Source organism: Giraffa tippelskirchi, chromosome 4 (assembly GCF_054371585.1).
Source record: "Giraffa tippelskirchi isolate mGirTip1 chromosome 4, T2T-mGirTip1v1.2.pri, whole genome shotgun sequence".
NCBI classification, from domain to species: Eukaryota; Metazoa; Chordata; class Mammalia; order Artiodactyla; family Giraffidae; genus Giraffa; species Giraffa tippelskirchi.
This window is the reverse complement of record NC_137278.1, coordinates 200,398,235-200,420,346: the sequence shown is the minus strand read 5'-3', so window position 1 is coordinate 200,420,346 and position 22,112 is coordinate 200,398,235. Positions and strand designations below refer to the sequence as shown.

General features: G+C 40.8%; 2 protein-coding genes and 1 long non-coding RNA gene across 52 annotated transcripts in view; 1 reads left to right on the top strand and 2 right to left on the bottom strand.

Annotated features, from left to right (window-relative positions):
* The window catches only part of WNK1 (WNK lysine deficient protein kinase 1), a 126,131-nt gene extending 117,397 nt beyond the window's left edge, over positions 1-8,734 (bottom strand). For 34 of the 50 annotated variants that reach the window (XM_081593984.1, XM_081593985.1, XM_081593986.1 and 31 more), the window contains exon 1: positions 6,077-8,599. In XM_081593984.1, the coding sequence (XP_081450110.1) occupies positions 6,077-6,835 (759 nt within the window). In that variant the 5' untranslated portion in view covers positions 6,836-8,599. Of the gene's footprint in view, positions 1-956; positions 991-1,258; positions 1,304-2,178; positions 2,287-6,076 lie in introns of those variants that run through there. The other 16 variants (XM_081594020.1, XM_081594021.1, XM_081594026.1 and 13 more) reach the window with 7 other exon arrangements.
* A 29-nt stretch (positions 8,735-8,763) lies between these two features.
* Positions 8,764-19,369, top strand: LOC145546644 (uncharacterized). Its single transcript, XR_014083093.1, has 3 exons — positions 8,764-9,590; positions 9,753-9,859; positions 19,121-19,369. It is a non-coding gene; the product is annotated as an uncharacterized LOC145546644 (long non-coding RNA).
* LOC145546643 (uncharacterized) overlaps positions 10,274-22,112 on the bottom strand; it is a 135,983-nt gene continuing 124,144 nt past the window's right edge. The window contains exon 7 of the mRNA XM_081594099.1: positions 10,274-12,347. The gene's annotated coding sequence lies outside the window, so the exon portion shown is untranslated. The remainder of the gene's footprint in view (positions 12,348-22,112) is intronic.

Genomic DNA, 22,112 nt, shown 5'->3' with positions numbered 1-22,112 from the left:
TCATGTTGTCTGGCTCAAAGCCATTAGCCATGAAGAGAATCCTATCATTACCTCAAACAACATGTTTACTTCTATCGACTAATAGAGACAATGTGCACAACAGTAATGATGTGCTTCACTACTTCATTTCACTTCTGTTTGGTTTATATATTAGTGCTCGATTAACTCAACACCATTCACCAGGTACATGATGACCAAAACACAGATCATCTGTGTCTGAGAAACTGCAACCTAGCTGCACAAAAGGCATCTATAAAAACAATGGATTTTCTTAACTAATTTGAATATGATTATACCAAGCAGATTTCCAAACATTTTCTTAGTCTTAAAATGTTAATTTCTTAATATATCTTAAATTCCAGGGAAAACTGTATTTGCTTGTGATGACAAAGCTTATCTGATGATTCTTTTCTAAAAATCATTAAGCACATTAACTTAGCATAGCACATTTAATATGTCAATCTTACAATGCCAAGACTCAAGTCAGAACATCAAAAACTAAATTCTTTATGAAAGCCCACCCAAAAAGCTAAATTAATACAAATTAAGGTAGAGATATTCTACAATCAAGTCAACCACAAAACCAATAGCAAATACTAAAGTTTCTCCTCTCCTGCAGAACATACCAATAGCCAATCTTTTTAGAGCCACACACAAAATTAAGCCTGCCAGTTGTCAAAGGCATAACCCTCTTCCAAACAAAAACACTCTTAAGAAAAGCTTCTGGCAATTTCTTTTCAGTCCAAAAGCTGCTCTTCAGTCTAAAATCTGTCTTAAGATTTAATAAAACCCTTAAACTAGACTTAACATTTAATAAAACCCTTAAACTGAACAAAATGCTCCTAAAACCCAACTAACTATGAAGTTTAAAATAATTAATCTGTAACAAGTGATAATTAATAGTCTTCAAAATGGATTTTTCTTTGAAGTATCATACTTTACATTTTTCAAAGTACCTTCACATAGTATTTCAGTTGCTCCTCAGCAATCCTGTGAAGTCAATAAGACATGTTACTAATAAATCAGTCTTAGAGAGTTAAGTTCCTTACTCAGGGTCAGATAATTGGGTAACACAGAACCCAAGTTTTCTGCCTCAGAGCTGGTTTCTGCTATATGTGTTGTATTATATCAGAGTGAAATCTCAAAATACAGGATTAGAGAATCTGCTGTGGACCAATGAAAGGCAAGGAATATCGATGAAAAAACCCTGAGATCTACAACTATTTTAACTTAATAACAGAAAAAATTTAATACTTACCAAAGTATATGAAGCATCTACTTATGTCTTCAAAGAGCTCAAAGACTAATGGAGTAGACAAAGCATGTAAATGATTTTTAATCAATGTGAAGAAAACTGTAAGAATGATCTCAAGAGCAAAGATCTCAGCAAATTCTGGAAACTAGTCATTCAGAAAGACTGCCATTTGGGAGCAACAAGTTATGAAATTAACAAGAGGAAGTTAGGCAGAAGACAGGTAAAGCTAAAGGATGTGAAAACACTGATGACGCCATGTTCAATTCCAACATTTCTCCTGTAAGAATGGTAGCAACAGTAGGGAGTTTTGAGTATAAACTCAAAACATAATTTTGAGTTTTCAAGTATATTTTTCAAGTATAAACATAAACAAATCAAAATTTTCATCAGTACCCTCAAAAAGGTAGCCTAAAAAAAGATGCTGCATCATCAGTTTATATATATGTACCATGCTCGGTCCTAAAAGTTTTTTATATATACTTATTCATTTAATCATCACAACAACTGTGTAAAATAGGCACTCGTTACATTTTACTTTACAGGTAAGAAACTAACACAGAAGTTTACCCAAGGTTACACAATCATTAGCTGAGCCAGGATTTGAATGGTAAGTAAGGCATTTTAGTTCTTAATCACTGTGTTATACTGCAGAAAAAGAGTGCCTCTTCCAAATCCAAGTGCAGGTCATGCTAAGTCTCACCTAATCCTGCACACTTGATTTTTAATACAGGACCAAACAAAATGCAAAATGCGAACAATAAGTAAATATAAAGAACTGGCATAGCAAAACCTCGTAACCAATTATTGTGAATTTTTCACAGTATATGAACATTTTCAGAAATTATAATTTGAACATAACCATTCTTTCAGCTTTTACAGCTTTATCTAAAATACTAACTTATCAGGAAACACAAATAACACACTTAGATTGATTTCTGAAAATGAGAGCCCAGTTTTAGTTGAATGTTTCCACAGGGATTAACCAAGATGACTTTAAATGACCAGGATCTTGCACTAGAATCTGAATGTCAAGAAATGAACTCAGTCACCAGGCAACAATAGATTCCCAATTTGTTTTACACAAAAACAATCTCTCTTTCCAAATTCTTACACTAGAAGCAATTGTGATACTAAAGGTCAGAAAAAAGGTAAGTAAGAAAAATGGAAAACATTTAAGCCCCTAAGAACTATATTAAAAAAAAAAAAACCTAAATATAATTCTTTCTTCTGTACAAAAGTTACTTCTTAAAACAATAAATCTACATATATTTTAAATTAACTCTTACCTAGCCAAAATTATCCTGTCTTTAATTCTTATTCTGTCCTGTTGAGAAGGGACAAAGGATTACTTCAAACACGTCACCAATCATTCTTTAACTTGCACAGCAGCTACCCTTGAGCTACCTGAATTTTGCCCATACTCCAACAAATCAGTGGCTCTGAGAATTTAAAAATAAACAAAAAGACTCCCAAGACTATTCTCTGAAATTTAGTTTCTAAGACTAAATGTTAGTACAGATTCCTAATAACCAAAGAATGTGGCACAAATTTAAAAAGTTAAGGTAAGAAAAATCCTCACTATTCAAAATGGGAATAACAGTTCAATGAATTAAGAACAAAGAATAAGTTATGGTTTCTCAATCACAGAACCACAACAAATTTCTACACCATCGATAAACTTTTCATATAACATTGATATCATATACCCATGATAAGACATGAGCCTTAACTTGCTAAAAGCCAGAAAAAAGTACACACTAAGTATTTTAGAGTTTAATCAAAATTTATGATTTGACTTCTCCTTTCAGGCAGATCTGGAAACAATCATCAAAACATCCAGTGAACTCTGTATTTAGAAGCAGCATGGGCAGAAAAATGCTTAAAGTAAATGAATCATTCTTGAATCGTAGTGTATAATTGTTTTATTAAAGCAACTATGCTGTTTCTTTAAAACAAGCCCTTCCTAAAAAAAGGCAATATAAATTCTGTCAAGTCCAGCAGTAACATTTTCTGATCAAGCCAAAAGAGAAGTAAATTTAAGGCACATCACCCGCCTAGTAAAACCAGGTAAGGAAATATGCATCTTAATAGATCTCAGTTATCACTTAAGATCCTGTAGTATCAAAGTACTACCCACATATTATTTAAGAGTCAGTATTTGTTTTAATAGGTAACTATGCATATTGTGACTCTAAAAATAGGCTTGATGGAAACAAATTTGACTTGCATACCACACTCATCCATCCTTCATCCCCCAAAAGCCTATTTATTTCTCCATTTGAAGTGATAAAATCACTACCCATAAGTCTGGAATCTGCCAGAGTTACAGGATCGGATTTCTCCAAAAATCTGACAGTAACTTGCACATCAAAACAGAACTGCTTCATTTGAGATTTACTAATTAACCATCTACTAGACTACAAATGCTTTAACATTTCTCAAATTATTAGATCCTAACCAGTTAATTTTATTCCTTATCAACCCAAGCAAGTCATTTACAAGTAAGTTACTCTGTAACTTCAGGTTCTTCATTTATCAAATAAGAAGCTGGGCAGAATAGCCTAAGATTTCTTCCAGTTTTAATACATGACATTTTTTAACTCAACAACTTAACACAATATTTCTCCAGTCTTCCTACAGAAAAATTTGTAGTAACTGTACATTTAGTGAGAAAAAGTTTTTTTCCCCAATGATTTAGTAATCCTTTGGCTTGTCCTTTAATTTAGATCCCAAGACAATAACTCCAACACTAACCTACTGAATATGTTGTTAGGCAAGCATTTTGGCCAAAATATCATAAATACTGTCCAACTACTGCTATAAAGGCTCTTGGGGCTAAGATAATTACATGTTAAAAACCAAAATGGAAAACTGTAGAAGTAGGATCATATAAAGAAGGTTCCAAAGCAGGGTACCACTCAATACATTTTCATTTGGTTCTCCAGCCAAATTCCAAACTAGCATAAAAATAATATGGCAATGTTTTACATAGAGAGAAGATATTCTTATGTTTAACCATGACCATGCCTAGAGAACAAAAATCAAAAATTCGTGAGTTCTAGGGAAAAAATGAGAAGCTTAGACAAAATTATTGTGACATTAGATAAAGTTTATCCCCACTGTATCATTAGTTTCAAGATAATAAACTACCTGAAGATTCCAGGTGACGAAAAAAAACATACATTCTGAGAAGTCTTAAAAGTTAAAAATTGAAACTAACAAAATTAATCCATAAAGTGCTCAACACTTACTTGGGCCTAGTCTTGAGAGTAAGGTAACTAATTGAGGGGAAAAAAATTGTTAAAAAGCACCTATTCAAATATGAAACTATAAAAGAATACAATCCAGGATCAGTAGCAATAAGCACCTTAGGTATTAAAAAAGTAACAGGTGTTTGTTTGCTTGTAACTAAAATTCTGCCTGTAAACCAAAACAAATCAGACCTAAGTTTCTAAGCAAGAATGACCAAGGAATAAAGTTATAATTTGACAATTAAAAAAAAAAAGGTCTGCTACCTTCCCAACTCTAAAACACTACAAAATTGAGTAGTTTTTATTTCACAATGCCTTAGAAGTTCTGTATCACTAACTATAAAATTTAAGAAATTATATTCCTAAAAAACTTGTTAGTTTTTAAGTTTACTTCCTTCCACTTGTTAATCTTCCTTCACACTTGATATGACCTTGGTCATTTGGAAGGTGACATTCAAAAGGTTAAAGGTTAAATGTTAACATATTGGTTCACGGATAATAGATAAATTCCTAGATCACTCAGGTACTTTCATATCCTATTTCAGCTTGGTTCATTTCCTTTGCCAGAAGAATATGGATACTGGCATTTTTCACATATAATGTCAGTGGTTTTTTCATTCAGTTCGACTCTGCTTCTTCCAATAACCTATGTGAACACACATAGGTAAGGACATAGGTAAGGACAACTTCAGTCAAGCTGCTACAGATCAAGCAACAAGTAGCCCAAACCCCGTTATAGCCTTGTCAACCAGGATGACACACCATTATTTACACCATGAAAATCTCCCAGAGGTTAAAAATGAAGCCTTTGTCACTCCTTTGTACCCTTGAGAAAGTTTAACTTAAAAATCCTGTACAAGATTAAAACAATGATAATAACATTACAACTCTCAAAGCACACATGCAATTTTACATAAGCTCCTGTATTACCCACAGTACAGCGAGTGGGCTACAGACACACTAGTTTGAATAACAACGTCAGCTCAAAAACTTGCTAAAACATCAATAGGTGGAACGATATCAAACACCCAACTGTAACTTTCTAGTCTCAAACTATCCAGGGAAGGAAGCCTTTTTTAGTTGATTAGATGCCGGTGCGACCACCAACTAAGATACGCCAAAAAGAAGGTCATTCGTGAACAAGGTTGTTCTTAATTTAAAAAGACAGCCTATTCTCAGGAATGGAAACACGCATCTAACACACCAGCAGCTCATCACTGCAGACCTCTGATGAACACAAGGCAAGAGGACTGTACTTTCCGAACTCAAAAACTTCCCCGCTCATTTCGTTTCCGGCCACTGCCAGACGCTAAAACAATGACGAGGAGGCAATGCGCTGGTATCCGGATGACTTTCACCACTCATTCCCTAGAAGCGAATCTATGGCTACAAATACTGACGCCTCACCTGTCCCAACACCCCAAATCCTAGTGACTCTTTCGAAAGTTGGCCTCCCCCCACTCGCAGCGAACAGTTAAGAGGAAGGCACGTAAAGGCAGAATTCGGCCAAGTGGCCGAGCCAAATGTGAGACCCACAGCACTCTAAGAGAAAGAAGAAGGTGGGGTATACCTGCAGCTCACACCAGGCGACCTCCACGGTGGTCTCGGTATCCAGACCCTTGTAGACCGTCTTAAAGGAGCCCCTGCCGATCTCGATGTCAAACTTGAGAAAGCGGCCGTCGTTGGACATGCCCACGGCCTTGGTCTCCAGCTCCTCGATGTCATCCTGCTGCTGGCTCCGTTCCTCCTGGGGCTCCTTGGCGCTGCCGCCGCCGCTGCCACTTCTCGACGACGGAGGCTCCTCTCGGCTCCCTGCGGGGCCGGGCTGGACAGCCTGGCGGTCTCTGCCCGCGCTGCCCGGGGCCGAGGAGGTGGCCGGGCCCGCGGCGACCGGCTCCTCGGGGGCGGCGGCGGCAGCGGGCGGCTGCTGGGCCACCTGGACGGCGGCGGCGGGGATCAGGGTCTCCTCGCGCGGGGGTTCCGGGGGGCTCCGCTGCGGGACCACGGCAGCAGCGCCGGGCTGGGGTAGCGGCAGAGGGAGGCCGGGCAGCTCCAGCGCCGTAGCATTGGAGTCGCAGATGACGCTGCGGCGGAAGAAGCGGTGCTCCGTGGTGGTGGTCGCGGCCGCCCCCCGGCTGTCCTTGTCCATGGTATGGCGGCGACGCCGGTACTCCTCCGTCCGGCCGGCTGCGGCGTCGGCCGCCACGGCGCCCAGTTTCTCCCCCACCGAGGAGTCTGAGCTGGAGCCATTCTTGGGAGCAGGCGCCGGCGGCGAGAGGAACAGCGAGCCCGGCGCGCTGCTCTGCTGGTCGGCGGCACCTCCAGACATGGTGGGAACGGGAGCGAGGAGGGCGGCTCGAGTTCGCGGAAGAAGGGGGCCGGCCCGGGGCGGCGGGGCGACGGCCCCTCACTCAGCACTGACTCGGCGGCCCGAGCGGGAGGCGGGCCCGCGGGCCCGGCTGCGGCGGCCGCTGCGGCTCTCGAGGCGCGCTGGTCGGGGGCGGCGGCGGGGCGGAGGCACGGGGGCTGGCGCCTCACGGCCCGCACCCATCGTGCGGCGAGCGGCGGACGAGCGGGCTGGAGCGCCGGGGGCGCGCGGTCATGAGGGCGGCGCGGCGGCCCGCGCCGAGTCAAGGAGAAGACGGCCGGCTCTCCACCGCCTCGGCCCGGGGCGGGATGGACCTCCGAGCGGCGGCCGCTCGGCGCGGAGGCAGACGAGGCCGCGCTGGGGCTCGCGGCCAGGCGGGCGGCCGCTCCTCCTCCCCGCCCTGCTGGACGGCCTCAGAGGCCGCCCATTGCCCGACGCGAGGGGCCGAAGCGCGACACGGAGGAGCGGCCCCCGGCCCCGGGCCTCACCGCCCGCTTCGGGCCGGGCGGACCCCTTCCTCTCCGGGCCGGGGCCGGGGGCTGACGGAGGGAGAGCCGGTGGAGGAGGGCCCGACCCCGGTGCTCCTCCGGGTGGAGGAGGGCCGGGAGAAGTAAGGGCAGTCACCCGCTCGGGCACCTTCTGTCACGAAGATGAATGCAGAGAGGCAGCGGAAGAAGAGCCGCGTCCGCCGGCGAAACTCCGCGCTAAATGGCGCCGGGAATCTGAAGCCTCCACACAGCCCGCTCGGGCCCCGCCCCCCGCCGCCCCGGGCGCCCCACACCCACCCCGCTCGCGGGGCTCTCGCGCAGGCTGTCTCGCCCCGAGACTCTCTGGGACTTGTAGTTGACACCTTGAGGAATGAAAGGGACAGAGCAGGAAGGCGCCTACGACTCCCGTGATGCCCTGCGGTGGCTTAGCCTGAGGCCCCACGGGAGCTGTAGTTCCCTTTGAAACCGCCTCTTCTGGAAGGCGGATGGGAGCGTCACCGCGGGTCGCTAAGCCTCATCCTTTAGTGGGCGCTAGCTAAGAAAAGCATGACTTAGGCATTAATTGTAGAAGAAGGGAAGAGAAAAGAGGAGGACTCAGGAAGAGGGGAGAGGCTCCCACCATGCTGTGCTGAGGCGAGAGCGAGCTCTTGGGATTGCCATGGATGGAAAACGAGCTGCTGTTCCTATTTAAATGCGGTGTCGCGACCGGAGCGTGGGCGGAGAGCCGGGAGGAGCCGGACCCTCCGCTCGGGCCGCAGACTTTGTGCATGACACTGATTGGCTGGGGGAGGGGGGAAGCTCCCTTCCATGGCACTTAAGGCCGCATCCTGGGCTCCAAGCCCAGGACAGATCCTCTGACTCGCAGAGACGGGCCGCCCCACTGCAGTCAAGGGTCACAGCGAACTCCGCCCGGAAAAAGCGCACAGCGCGCGGGAGGGGGTGGATTCGAGAAGAAACGAGGTCTACGTATCTTTGCGGCTTTTACCAGAAACTTGAGGGAGCTGAGTTGACTTGGATGAAACTTAATGTGCTCCTGTCTCTCTTGGTGCTTAGTAAAAACAGCCTCCCTCTTCCTCTAGAGGTGCCTGAGTGTGCCCGTGTGATCAACACACCGGCTTTGGACGTGCGGCTTTCTCGAAAGCATCCTCGGGCTCCCTGGACCCCCTGCTTCGCGCAGCCGCCACTCAAGATGGTGCAGGTGATGAGCACCAGGGGGCACCCGACGGAGCAGGAAGCCGGACCCAGACGGCGGTTGAAAGTCTTAAGCCCAACAGTAGGAGCGGGAAGCGCTGAAACGTGCGCAACCGCTCCGAGCGCGCGTGCGCCCCGCCCGGGCTCCCGCTCCGACTTCGGCCCCGCTCCCGCCGCGGACTCGCTCCGGAGCGCACGGGCCGCGCGGGCGCACTGGAAGAGCAGCGGTTGGAAACAGCCGGACGGAAGATTCGTTAGCGCTTCGTTTCCTAGCAAATGCCCAAAGCTAGCTGCATGAGCTCCACTTAAGAGAAAGAAGTCTGGCTCTACAATCCAGAGCGATCCATCTGATACGTAGAACAGTTACACTATTTTTTTTAATGTTTTTAATCAAAAGCTACCCTTTAGGTATACAAAAAAGTTTGTTTTAAAGCCAGCGGTTGTTAGGTTTCATGAAGCTAGAAGATTATGAACATTTTAAAACACAATTCAGTAGAGGCCACTGAAGTCTTAGTGTTCCCATTCCATTGTTTAGAGGCTATCCCCTTCCCTCGTTTGCTGTGGTAATGGTAAATATCATTATGGTGTATTAAGTGGTTTGTCTTCATTTGTAAAGTTGGTGCAAAGGGGAGAAATGCCTCTTGCATGGGACTTCTTGAGGCAGCTTCTTAGAACTTGACGCAATTGTTGCTTTTTACTAGGGAAAATAGCCTACTTTAAAACATGAGACAATTGATTATAAATTGGTGAGTTAAAAGGAGATCAGTAACTCACAATGTTCGTGTTGGGCACTCACAATAAAAAAATGAAGATGTTTCTATGTGAACAGTCATTGAAAGCCTTTGTTACTACCTGGTCGTACTTACTGGATCACGAACCTCTGGCCACACTGCATTGAACACAAGCCCCATGACAACCACCAGGCCCTATCGACAGTCAGGAACAGCTAAATTCATTGTAAATAATTTAACTATTAACTCAAAACCCATGTGACAGCTTTTCCGACTTGTGTAATGGTAGCTTCACCGGGAAAACAGGTACAGTGTTAGATTTGAAGATTAAACTGTTTATGTGAATATTTTACTACCACACTTGTTTGTTGGGCTCCCTTTTTAACACCTACCCACTTTCAGTGGTATTTTCTGTGAGTCATTGCTATTATATCCCAAATCGTTCTTTTCCTTTCTCTGTCACCTCAGGTGTCCAGTAAAGAACTGACCTCTCTCTAATCTGTATATAAAAAGCGTCAGGAGGTAGCAGAACGAACCTAGTGGACGCTCTAAGCAGAGACTGGACTGCCTGGCAGGTGGGTCCCTAAGAATACACGTATTTTAGTTTCTTTCACCGTGTTCTTGACTCATTTAGTCCCTGTTCATTTTCTCACCCTGATTCATGTTTGTTTCTAGTTCCCATCCATTCCCATTTGATGTTTACACGGTCCCTGCCGTTCATAACTGGACAGCAATGAAAGCCACCTATGATTCAGACAGTGGCTGAACACACAAACTTATTTCATGTTTATTTGGCATATTCATAGGGTAGCATCTTGAAGTGTAGAGGAAAAAAAATTACCATCTTAAGGGAATTGCTCTTTTTTTCTCTCTCTTTCCCCATTTTTCATGCTCCCATGTCTTGCCTATGATAATTCTTATTTCACTTCTTTGTCACTTGCAACCCAAGGAAGAAGGGAGAATCAGGCAGTTAAACAATGAAGAACAGATTTTGAAACCTTTTTTTTATTATAAAGGAAATAAAGGGGGGATGGGACTTGCCCTATATCAGAGCATATTGGAAAACCGTAAGATTAAATCTGCTTATTATGATAAGCACAGATAATGGAGAGAATACAGAAACATGTGCATGGGAGGTCCATAAATGAGGAAGATGGCAATTCAGGTCAGTGGGAAAAGGTTAATAAACAGTACCTGAACAATTAATTATTCCTTTGAAAAAGAAATTAGATATCTACCTCACACCATTTACAAATTGATATCCACACAGTTTAAGGAGCTAATTTTTTTTAAAGAACTCTTAAGAATTTTTAAAACATAGGGAAACATGGGATAGGAAAGGACTTCAAAAAACAAGCCAAGAGCCATAAAGAAAAACATTTGACTATGTTAGAATTGACAGTGCTGATCGATAAAGCACAAAGATGAGCTGGCAGAAAAACTTGGAACCCGTATGCCAGAAGCCTAACAGCCAAAATACATAAATAACAGACTAAATATAAAGAAAAAGGTAGCTGTATAGAAAAAGGGGAGAAATTAGGAAAAGACAACTGAGGCAGGAAGAAATGCATATGGCAAAAAAAAAAAAAAACACGAATCCAGTAACTAGGGAAGTACAAGTTAAAATAAGATATATATTTTTCCCTCAAAAAAATTGGCAAAATTTTTACAGATTTATAATATCAAGGGTTGACAGAGGTGTGGAGAAACTCATGCTCTGCTAATGATAAAATAAATTAGTACAACTTTTTTTGAGGGCCGTTTGTTAGTACTTATTAAAATGTGCAGTGTGCATAGCCATTGACCCAGCAGTCTCCCTTCTTGGTACTCACCTTAGAGAAATGCTTGCACATATGCACTAAAAATAACTCTAAGAAGATCCACTACAGCTTTGTCTATAACCAAGAAGTGAAACAATCTGCATGTATGTTGACAAGAAAATAAAGTATAGTATAAATTTTGATACCATACAGCCATAGGAGAGCACAAAGTAAATAGATATGTAATCACATAACAATAGTAAGTAAAAAACTCAAGTGGCAGAATAGTAGGTATTAGATCATATGTTATATTTTAAAATTATGTTTCTGTATGTATTAAAATCTGAGCAATACCCAAATAGAAAAGATTCAGCTGACTAATATCAGGCTAATATTATGACTGACTAATATGATGGCCACAAGAGAGGCCATCATATTAAATCCTACAGAAATTAAAAGGATAATTGGAGAACATGCTGAACTACTTTATGCAAATATATTGACAAATAAGATGAACAAGTATGTTGAAGCACAAACTATCAAAGTTCACTTAAGAAAAAAAAAAGAAAACTTAGTGGCCCTATATCAAAGAAACTGAATTTATAGTTAATCTTCTCACAAAGAAAACTCGAGACCTGATGACTTAATTGGTGAATTATACCAAGCACATAAGGAAATATAGCCATATAATACAAATTCTGCACAAACTTTTCCAAAAACAGAAGAGTAGAAGCAATTCCCAACTCATACTATAAGGCTAGCATTACCTAGTTAACCAAAACCAGACAAAGATATTACACAAAAAGAAAACTACAGTTCAATACCTACCATGAACATGATGCAAAAATCCTAAACAAAATTTTAGTAAGTAGAATCTAGAGATATTTTTTAAAAAAAGGTACTACATCATGTCCAAGTTGGGTTGATCTCAAGATTTAACAGTAAAAATAACACAAAAGTAATCAGTGTGATTTGCCATTTTTTGTTTTTTTTTTATTGTGGTTGGTTTATTTAACTTAGCGTAATGTCCTCAAGTTTCACCCATCTTGTAGCATATAGACAGGATCTCCTTCTTCTTTAAGGATGAAAATACTTATTTTTTTGTTTAGTTACTAAGTCATGTCCGACTCATTGGTGACCCCATGGATTGTAGCCTGCCAGGCTCCTCTGTTCATGGGATTCTCCAGGCAAGAATACTGGAGTAGACTGCCATTTCCTTCAGGGGATCGTTCCAGCCCAGGAATCAAACTGGTGTCTCCTGCATTGCGGGCATATTCTTTATCACTGAGCCACTAGGGAAGCCCTGTCAACAAACAAAAAAGAGAAAAATCATACAATCACCTCAAGAGATGCATAAAAATCACTTGACAAAACTCAACTACTAGGAGTTCCTGGCGATGCAGTGGTTAGGACTCAGGTTTTCACTGCCATGGCTTGAGGGTTTAAACCCTAATTGGGGAACTAAGAGCCCTGCAAGCCACATGGCATAGCCAAAACAAAACAAACAAAAAACTCAACAACTGTTCATTATATATATACATTAAAAAAATCCTTCAGCTGATTATAAATAAAAGGGAACTTTTTCAACATGATAAAGTACATCTACAAAAAACCTAGAGCTAACATCACGGTTAATGGTGGAAGAACAAATGCTTTCTAGGATGGCAGATAAGGTAAGAATATTCATTCCCACCACTTTATATAACATGGTACTAGCAGTCCTACCCAATGCACTAAGAGAGGAAAAAAGATGAGACACATGCAGACTGTAAATAAACAACCTAAGGAATGTAAAAAAAAAAAAGAAAAAGCCCTACTAGAATTAAGTGATTTAACATGGATAGTGGATACAAGGTCAATACACAAAAACCAATTGCATTTCTATATACAAGCAATGGACAATTGAAAATTAAAAATTTTAAAACATATCGTTTGGCTTTCAGACTTCAGCAAATTTCCAATGACTGCTCCGTCACAGAAATAACAATTTGAACGAATATCCACATGCAAAAATACCTTCACAAGAGCTAAGGATTTTAAGTGGCAATTAGAGCACCCAGGTAAAGCAGAGAAATAAGATGCATTGAAGAGAGAAAGAAAGACAGTTTTACCTCATCCCTAGCATCCCTTCCCCAATCCCAGGCAGCCCAATGTGAAGAGAGATACCCTCCCCATTGGAGAAAGAGAATGAAATGAACACTTGACTTTACTGAAATCCCAGGACCAGGCCTACCCCAATGCCAGAGAATGAGCCTTAATCCTTTCCTCATACAATATTGAAAATTAACTCAAGATGGATCATACACTTAAATAAAAACTTCCAAAAGAAAACATAGGAGAAAATCAATGTGACCTTGGGTTAGGCAAAGAATTCTTAAGACACAAAATGCACATAAAGGAAAAATTGTTAAACTGGACTTACAAAAATTTAAACAATTTGTCGTTTAAAAGAAGTGTTACAAAAATGAAAAGGCCACAGACTTAAGAGTAAATACTGCAAAACAAATATCAGGAAAAATATTTGTAAACAGCATATGTAGAGAACTCTTACAACTCAACATTAAGATAAACAGTGAGTTTAATAAAAGTGTGCAAAAGATTTGAGGAGATACTTTACCAAAAAAGATGAATGAATGATAGATAAGCACATGAAAAGATGTATAGCATCATAGTCACTGATGAAGTGAAAATTAAAATCACAATGTAATATTATCACATACTTACTAGAATGACTAAAATTAAAAAGACAGAGAATACCAAGTGGTGGCAAGAATGCAAAGCATCTGTTTCTATCACACATACAATGGTACAGCCAGCATGGAAAATAGTGTGACTCTGTAACAAAGTTGAACATACACTTAACCATATAATCCAACAAATCTACTGCTAGGTACTCACCCAAGAGAAATGGAAATGTGTGTCTACACAAAGACATTTCAGAGCAATTTTATTCACGATAGCCCCAAACTGGAAATACACCAAATATCTATTGACAGGTAATTGAATGGATAAGTAAACTGTGGTATTTCCATGTACTGGAATGCTATACAAACAAACTACTGATGTGTACAGTAATATGGATGAATCTCAAGAGCATGATGCTAGCTGAAAGAAGTCAGACGTGAAAGGTGATTGATTTCACTTCCATGTCGATCCAAAAAAGGTAAAATTATAGAAACTGATCTATTCCTGGGTCGGGGTGAGATGGGGCAAAGGCGACTGACTGCAAAGGAATACAGAACTTTTAAAGTAAAGGAAATATTTTCTATCTTGATTTTGGTGGTAGATACAGAGTGTATTCATTCAAAACTCATTAAACAGTACACTTTAAATAGGTGAATTTTAACTTTACATAAATTATACCTCAAAAAGCAGAAAATAAATAACAAAGTGGAAAATTCTTAAAGAGATAGGAATACCAGACCACCTTACCTGTCTCCCAGGAAACCTGTATGCAGGTCAAGAAGCAACAGTGAGAGCTGGACATGGAATAACTTATGGGTTCAAAATTGAGAAAGGAGTACGTCAAGGCTGTATACTGAAACCCTGCTTATTTAACTTACATGCAGAGTACATCATGTGAAATGCCAGGCTGGATGAACGAATCACAAGCTGGAATCAACACTGCTGGGAGAAATATCAACAACCTCAGATATGCAGATGATACCACTCTAATGGCAGAAAGTAAAGAGGAACTTAAGAGCCTCCTGATGAAGGTGAAAAAGGAGAGTAAAAAACCTGGCTTAAAACTCAACATTCAAAAAACGAAGATCATGGCATCTGGTCCCATAACTTCATGGCAAAAAGATGGGGAAAAAGTGGAAGGAGTGACAGATTTTGTTTTACTGGGCTCCAAAATCACTTCAGACGGGGACTGTAGCCATGAAATTAAAAGACACTTGCTCTTCGGAAGGAAAGTTATGACAAACCTAGAAAGCATATTAAAAAGCAGAGACACCATTTTGCCCCCAAAGGTGTGTATAGTCAAAGCCATGGTTTTTCCTGTAGTCATGTACGGATGTAAGAGTTGAACCATAAAGAAGGCTGAGCACCAAAGAATTGATGCCTTCAAATTGTGGTGCTGGAGAAAACTCTTGAGTGTCCCTTGGACTGCAAAGAGATCAAACCAGTCAATCCTAAAGGAAATCAATCCTGAATATTCATTGGAAGGGCTGATGCTGAAGCTGAAGCTCCAGTCCTTTGGCCACCTGATGCAAAGAGCTGACTCACTGGAAAAGACCCTGATGCTGGGAAAGACTGAAGGCAGGAGGAGAAAGGGACAACAGAGGATGAGATGGTTAGATAGCATCACCAACTCAATGGACATGAACCTGAACAAACTCTGGGAGATAGTGAAGGACAGGAAAGCCTAGAGTGCTGCAGTCTATGGGGTCACAAAGAATGGGACGTGACTTAGTGACTGAACAACAACAAAAACTACATAAAGAAGATTTTTTCAGTGGCATATAATTCTGCCAAACCAGTCATTTATGATCAAGGAAAAGTATATGTGCTACTTTAACATTCATAATTTAATAACATTTCTCTTAAGATGATGATTTTACTGAACATAATTTGCTTATTAATCTCCACAGTCAGATTTACTCTATAACTAGAAAGAATATTTAGCAAGTTCAGTAACAACAGTAATAATAGTTCATCTTCCAAATGTCTGTATGCGTTTAGACCAATTGAAGACGTTGTAAATTTGCTCTCCTAGGATGGCTGAGAATTAGGAAAAGAGCTCCAAGTTCTACACTGAGTAATGATCTACAGTAGACAGAAGTATACATTATTTTAAGACAATACTAGTAGTCCTTGAGTAGTAGTCTCATCTTTCTCCAGTTTAATCACAAAGCTCCTAAAATTATACACAGTACAATGATCCCCAGGTGGCGCTAGTGGTAGAGAACGTACCTGCCAATGCAAGAGATGCAGGTTCAATTCCTCGGTCAGGAAGATCCCCTGGAGGAAAGCATGGCAACCCACTCCAGTATTATTGTGTAGGAAATTCCATGGACAGAAAAGCCTGGTGGGCTATAGTCCATAGGGTCGCACAGAATCAGACACAACTGAAGCGACTCAGCACACACACATGCACAAGGCAACAATAGGGAAAGATGAAGGAAGAGGAACCTGGACCACCTAGGGTTATAGTGGATGAGACTCTAGGAGAGCTGGACTCTTCATTGAACCGAATTCATAACAAGTTGGTTTTCCTTTGTCAGAGTGGCAAGTTACTTAAGCCTATTCCCTTTGGGACTTTCAGTGAAGTTTCTTTATAATTTCTCTAAGAAAATCCTAAAATGATTATTTCTTTCCAAGACTCCCCCTCCATCACGCTCCCCTAAAGCACTTCTCAGTTTCTTTTATGTGCATCTCTTGATTAGGTCGGAGAAGGAAATGGTAACCCACTCCAGTACTCTTGCCTGGAAAATCCTATGGACAGAGGAGCCTGGTAGGCTGCAGTCCATGGGGCTTGATTAGGTTCCCACTGGAGAGAGAGTGTGTCTGATTTCACACTTCATATGCAACATGATTTTAATTTTTGAATAAGGCTGCTAAACAGTAACAAAAGTCATGGTGCTACTAAGGGCCAGGTTAGGGTTGTGCATGTAGGGATTTCCTAGAAAAAGACAAGACAGTATTGCTTCATAGCTTAGCACATGTTGGGAGCAGCTTGTCAAAGCAGACCTTTTCAACTGCTAGGCTGATTTTAGCTCTCTATCTGCACATCTCTGCAGCCTTGATCACCGAGCTTCAACAGAGGTATTAAGTTATGACAGAACAGGATTAGGCAATCTTATCACTTGTCTCAGCCTATAACAAACCAGGACAGATTGAAGTGTTGGATTAGCTACCCAAGAATCAGGACAAAAGTGCTAGGCCCTGGTTAGGAAAAAATTGTCACAGGTAGTAATTAGAAGGAGGCCCAAAGGCTGAACCTGGCCCGAAGAGAAATTTAAAACCCTTGTAAAGACTTAGCCCCTATCTTATTGCCAAATCAATTTTAGTTCAACTTTTTATAAATGGGGGAAAATGTCTTACCTCAGCAGATTCCTGTGACACATGGTTATTACCTAAAGACAGATAACATCCCAAAAAACACTGACTAAGATGTTTTCAAGTGGACAGGTCCTCTCAAGAAGCATCTCTAAAAAAAAAAAGCAGTGTCTTCTGATCATCAAATTACATGAACAGAACATCATGTAACAACTGGCGGAAAAACCCATCAGCTTGCTATGGGGATTGTTACTGACTTTTCCACATATTTAAGCCTTTTTTCCACATCAGATGTAGGCCTTCTGTAAACAAGGTGTGTGCTTCATAACAACTGTATCCTGTACAATATCTGGAAAGGGGCCCTGGTCATAGCAGATGTCAACCGTGTGATTAATTTGAAAGGTTAAATTCAACTCTGTATATCCAAGATCACCCCCACAATACACACATATTTATACACACTCATACTCACACACATTTATACACACACATTTATACACACACAGACACATTTATACACACTCGTACACATTTATACACACACACATATTTATACGCACTCACTTACATTTATACACACTCACAACAAACCAGGTTTATAATAAATTCTATTCATCAGAACAGCAAAGGACATATTTTTTTAAATTACATTATTTGATCTCTTCAGAGAATGGAAAACCATTTTATTTCTCTGTTAACACTCTTTAAAAACCAACCTTCACTGTTTTATTATTCCAGGAGTATACATGTTATTTTTAGAAAATTTACAAAATAGATACAAGTGGGGAAAAGTAAAAACCACTCATAATTCTACCATAGAGAAATAACCACATTAATATTTTGATATATTCCCTTCCAACATCTTATCTGTGCTTTTATTTGTGGGTATATTTCTTACTTTCTTTTTTTAAATGTATGTGTTGTTTTACTTTTAACCTAACACTAATCATTTCCATCAAAATTATCACTAATGTTTAAATATACAATATTATTTTAAGTGTCAGAATAATCTTTCGTCACATGGTTGAACTTCAGTTTTGGACTTTGAAGTCGTTTCCAACATTTCACCCCCACAGACAAGCATTTACAAGATGCCTTTGGAGGGTCTGCCACTATCCGCAGGCCCATAGGGGAAGCTACCTGTGGTGGGGAAGAGAAAGAGGGTAAAATGTGAGCTGACCCCACTGTGACAGAGACCTCCTTCCTCTCTTCCAGGACTGGCACATCAACAGACTTCCCTTAAGACAGCTTTTAAAAAATTATTATTTAAGTACTACCTATAGGACATGAAGCTTCAATTTATTTACCTCTCTAACCTCACTTGTCCACTTTGCCCTACATCTTTATATTCATTCCTCCTTCCCCAAAACTGGTTTCTCTCTCCACTAATACTAATGCCAATTTCCTTCATGAAAAGAACACTTCAAACTTAATGCAATCTGATAGTTCTGTTGCATTGTAACTACACATAGAAAATACATAATTGGACTGGATATTATCACTAGCACACTCTCTTGAGGTGTTGGGGAGAGAACCAAAGTGAACTTCCTGAGATTGTGTTTGTCAGTACAAGCTTGTGTCAGAGCCTTTGATTCTTACTGTTAGAAGCTCTGTAATGAGTCTGATTAGAAATAGCTCTCTTAAAAGATGTTAGCTAGACTTACTGCCATGATCATTTTGAAATATATACAGATGCCAAATCATTATGTTGGACACCTGAAGCTGATATCATGTTGTATGTCAATTATATCTTAAAAGAAACAAAATAGTTCAGTAAAGGAAGAGAGAGAACCTGCCCAGCCTGTGTTGTTTTCATCACATTAAGGCCCTCAAACTAATATATTTCTTTTTCCATGACCACTGAGGATAACAAGAGTTGACAATAGGGAAAAAGTGGGGAAGGAAATAAGTAGGAAATTGTGACAAACAGACATGTGAGCCAAGCTCCATTTAAAGGTCAATAAATTCATTTAGATATTATGATATCTTGTCAGCTTCTAACATACTGTAATCTTTCAGTATTTATTTACTATTAACTGGAGTTTTTTTTAAAGACCTTTATTTTTTTTTCAGGCAAAAATACAGGCACCAGGAACAGCCAATGTTGTGTCCAGTAAAGTCTGACCTGCCTAATCCTGACAAGAGCCCACTGCACAGTTAAAATTGACAGTAGTCGCCGAACTTGCAGGGGCAATCCATGTGACTCAACCTGAATACAGTCCTAATCCTCACATTTAATTTAGGATGAGATGGTTTTCCAGCTGAATTTGCATGTCTGTGTGTTTGAAAGGTGATGCAATGACATACAGTTATTTTACTGTAGTTTTAATTCTTTAAGTGTGTTCATCGGCCTTTAGTTATTTTTCAGGACAGATCCACTCTAATAGCATCCTGTACTTTCCTAGAATCTTTCAAACTCAAAGCTTTTCACAGTCATACTATTATTTTCATTTTCCTGAACTCCCTCTGAGGAGGGGTGAGGAGTGCAGATAAAACAGGTGAGAAAATGAATACACAGAAAGGGAAGCGTGATGCCCTGGTCACCCAGCCAGTGACCAGTGGGTTCTCTTATGTCCAAATTATAACATCTAGCTAGACCAAGGCATTGGATCTTAGTGTATCTTATGGATTTTTTTTCCCCCTTGTATTTGCTAGTGAGAAAGACACTCACCTATCTGAAAACAAACTTTTCCGGGCAAATAGCAAGTGCCAAGGTTGCTCTTTCATTCTCTTTGACTGATAAGCAATCTGGAACCAAAGCCGAAATCCTGAGAGAGGAAACTACATCTGCAGATGATGATCCAGGACTTTTCCTTAACACTGAATTTGGGATTTTAAGACACAAGGCTAGGGGACTTCCCCAGCCATCCAGTGGTTGAGACTCTGTGCTTCCACTGCAGGGGGCATGGGTTCGATCCCTGGTCGGGGACAAAGATCTTGCATGCCACATGGTGCAGCAAAATACATAAACAACAACAACAACAACAAAAGCCCCACAAGGTTGTTTAAGCACATGCATTCTCCAGGCAAATGAACTGGGTGGCACAAGGAGACATATTTCAGCTTAACATAAGCAAGAATTTGCTAATAATTAAAACCGCCCTAAATTGGGATCAACTGTCCTGTGAGCCAGTGAACTCCCTGCTATAGGAAAACATTCAGGCAGAAGCAGGATGACTGATCTGTACATGATATTGAAGGGACTTCCCACAATGGATGGTAGATTGATTTGGATGACCATTAAGGACTCTCAACTCTTAACATTTTTTTCATTCCCTGATCCTTGACAATGTCAGGCAGATTTCCTTAGCACCCCTTTGCACCACCCCCAAGTAAGAATGACAAGTGTTTTTATCTACCTAGTGTTTTTTGGTTACAATTATTGGAGCATATAAAGTAGTAGCTTCCAAGAAAGAAAGATGACTTAAATAAAATCATAAAATAGGGTATTAGAAGAAAATTTGAAAAACCCTTAGAGATAATCTGGTCCTATTCCCCACCCCGTGTGTGTGTGGTAAGTCACTTCAGTCGTATTCGACTCTTTGTGACCCTGTGGACTGTAGCCCACCAGGCTCCTCTGTCCATGGGATTCTCCAGGCAAGAATATTAGAGTGGGTTGCCATGCCCTCCTTCAGGGGATCTTCCCCACCCAGGAATCGAACCCACATCTCTTGTGGCTCCTGCATTGGCAGGCGGGTTCTTTACCACTAGTGCCACTTGGGAAGCCCATCCCCCACCACACCACACCCTACCCTACCCCACTCCATTTTAAAAAATAGATTTAGAAACTATGGCCTAAGGAAACTATCATCCTAAGAATCTTACATTCGTCTACTAGCCAGGTGTGTTAAATCTAGAATATTACTTTTTAAACTGCCAAATATTTGTTTAGTGCCAATAGGGAATTAATTTTCCTGATGATAAGGATTTGTTTTAAGATCACAGAATTGTATACAAACCCCTTTTCATAACTCAGATTCGAACTGGAGTGTCTGGATTAATCAGATCTTTCTCCTCTCTTCTCAGAGTGTCTATCTTCTAGGCTACTTATACATTCGATAATGGGCACAAAAGGATATAGAAGCTTAGAGAGGAAATTGGAGAGTGATGTTGGGATAAAAATTCGTGGCTAAAATTTGAATGTTGGATTATCTCTGGGTTTTATATTTCCATGTTATCCCTTCTCCTATGATCAATTAACTCCCAACAATATATCAATATTTATCAAGAACCTATTGTGCACAGAGCATTGTGATCATCCACAGAGCCATTCAGTTCAGTTCAGTTCAGTTGCTCAGTCCAACTCCTTGCGACCCCATGAACCTCAGCATGCCAGACCTCCCTGTCCATCACCAACTCCTGGAGTTCACCCAAACCCATGTCCATCGAGTTGGTGACGCCATCTAACCATCTCATCCTCTGTCATCCCCTTCTCCTCCTGCCCCCAATCCTTCCCAGCATCAGGGTCTTTTCAAATGAGTCAGCTCTTCGCATCAGGTGGCCAAAGTATTGGAGTTTCAGCCTCAACATCAGTCCTTCCAATGAACACCCAGAGCTGATCTCCTTTAGGATGGACTGGTTGGATCTCCTTGCAGTCCAAGGGACTCTCAAGAGTCTTCTCCAACACCACAGTTCAAAAGGATCAATTCTTTGGCGCTCAGCTTTTTTTATAGTCCAGCTCTCAAATCCATACATTAAAGGGATTATAAAAATTACGCTATTAACTCCACCAGATTAGCATCAAGTTTAAGACAGCCTCGAGGAATGTTAATGTAAGATCAAATATCTTTTTTCTTTGGTTACTGCCAGCACCAAATAGAAACAAATTTGCAACAGGGCTCATGTGTTTGTAAGTCACATTCAGAAGATAAAACTAGCTCTGTTCATTCTCAATAGGTAATTGAGAGATTAGTAAATTTCAAAACTATGTGTAAAATATTGGACAAATTTACCAAAATGCTTAATTAAAAGTAAAGATAATTCAAATCCACAGCAAACACTATACTCAATGGTGAGAGACAATGCTTTCCTCTAAGATCTGGAACAAGACAAAAATGTCTGCTCT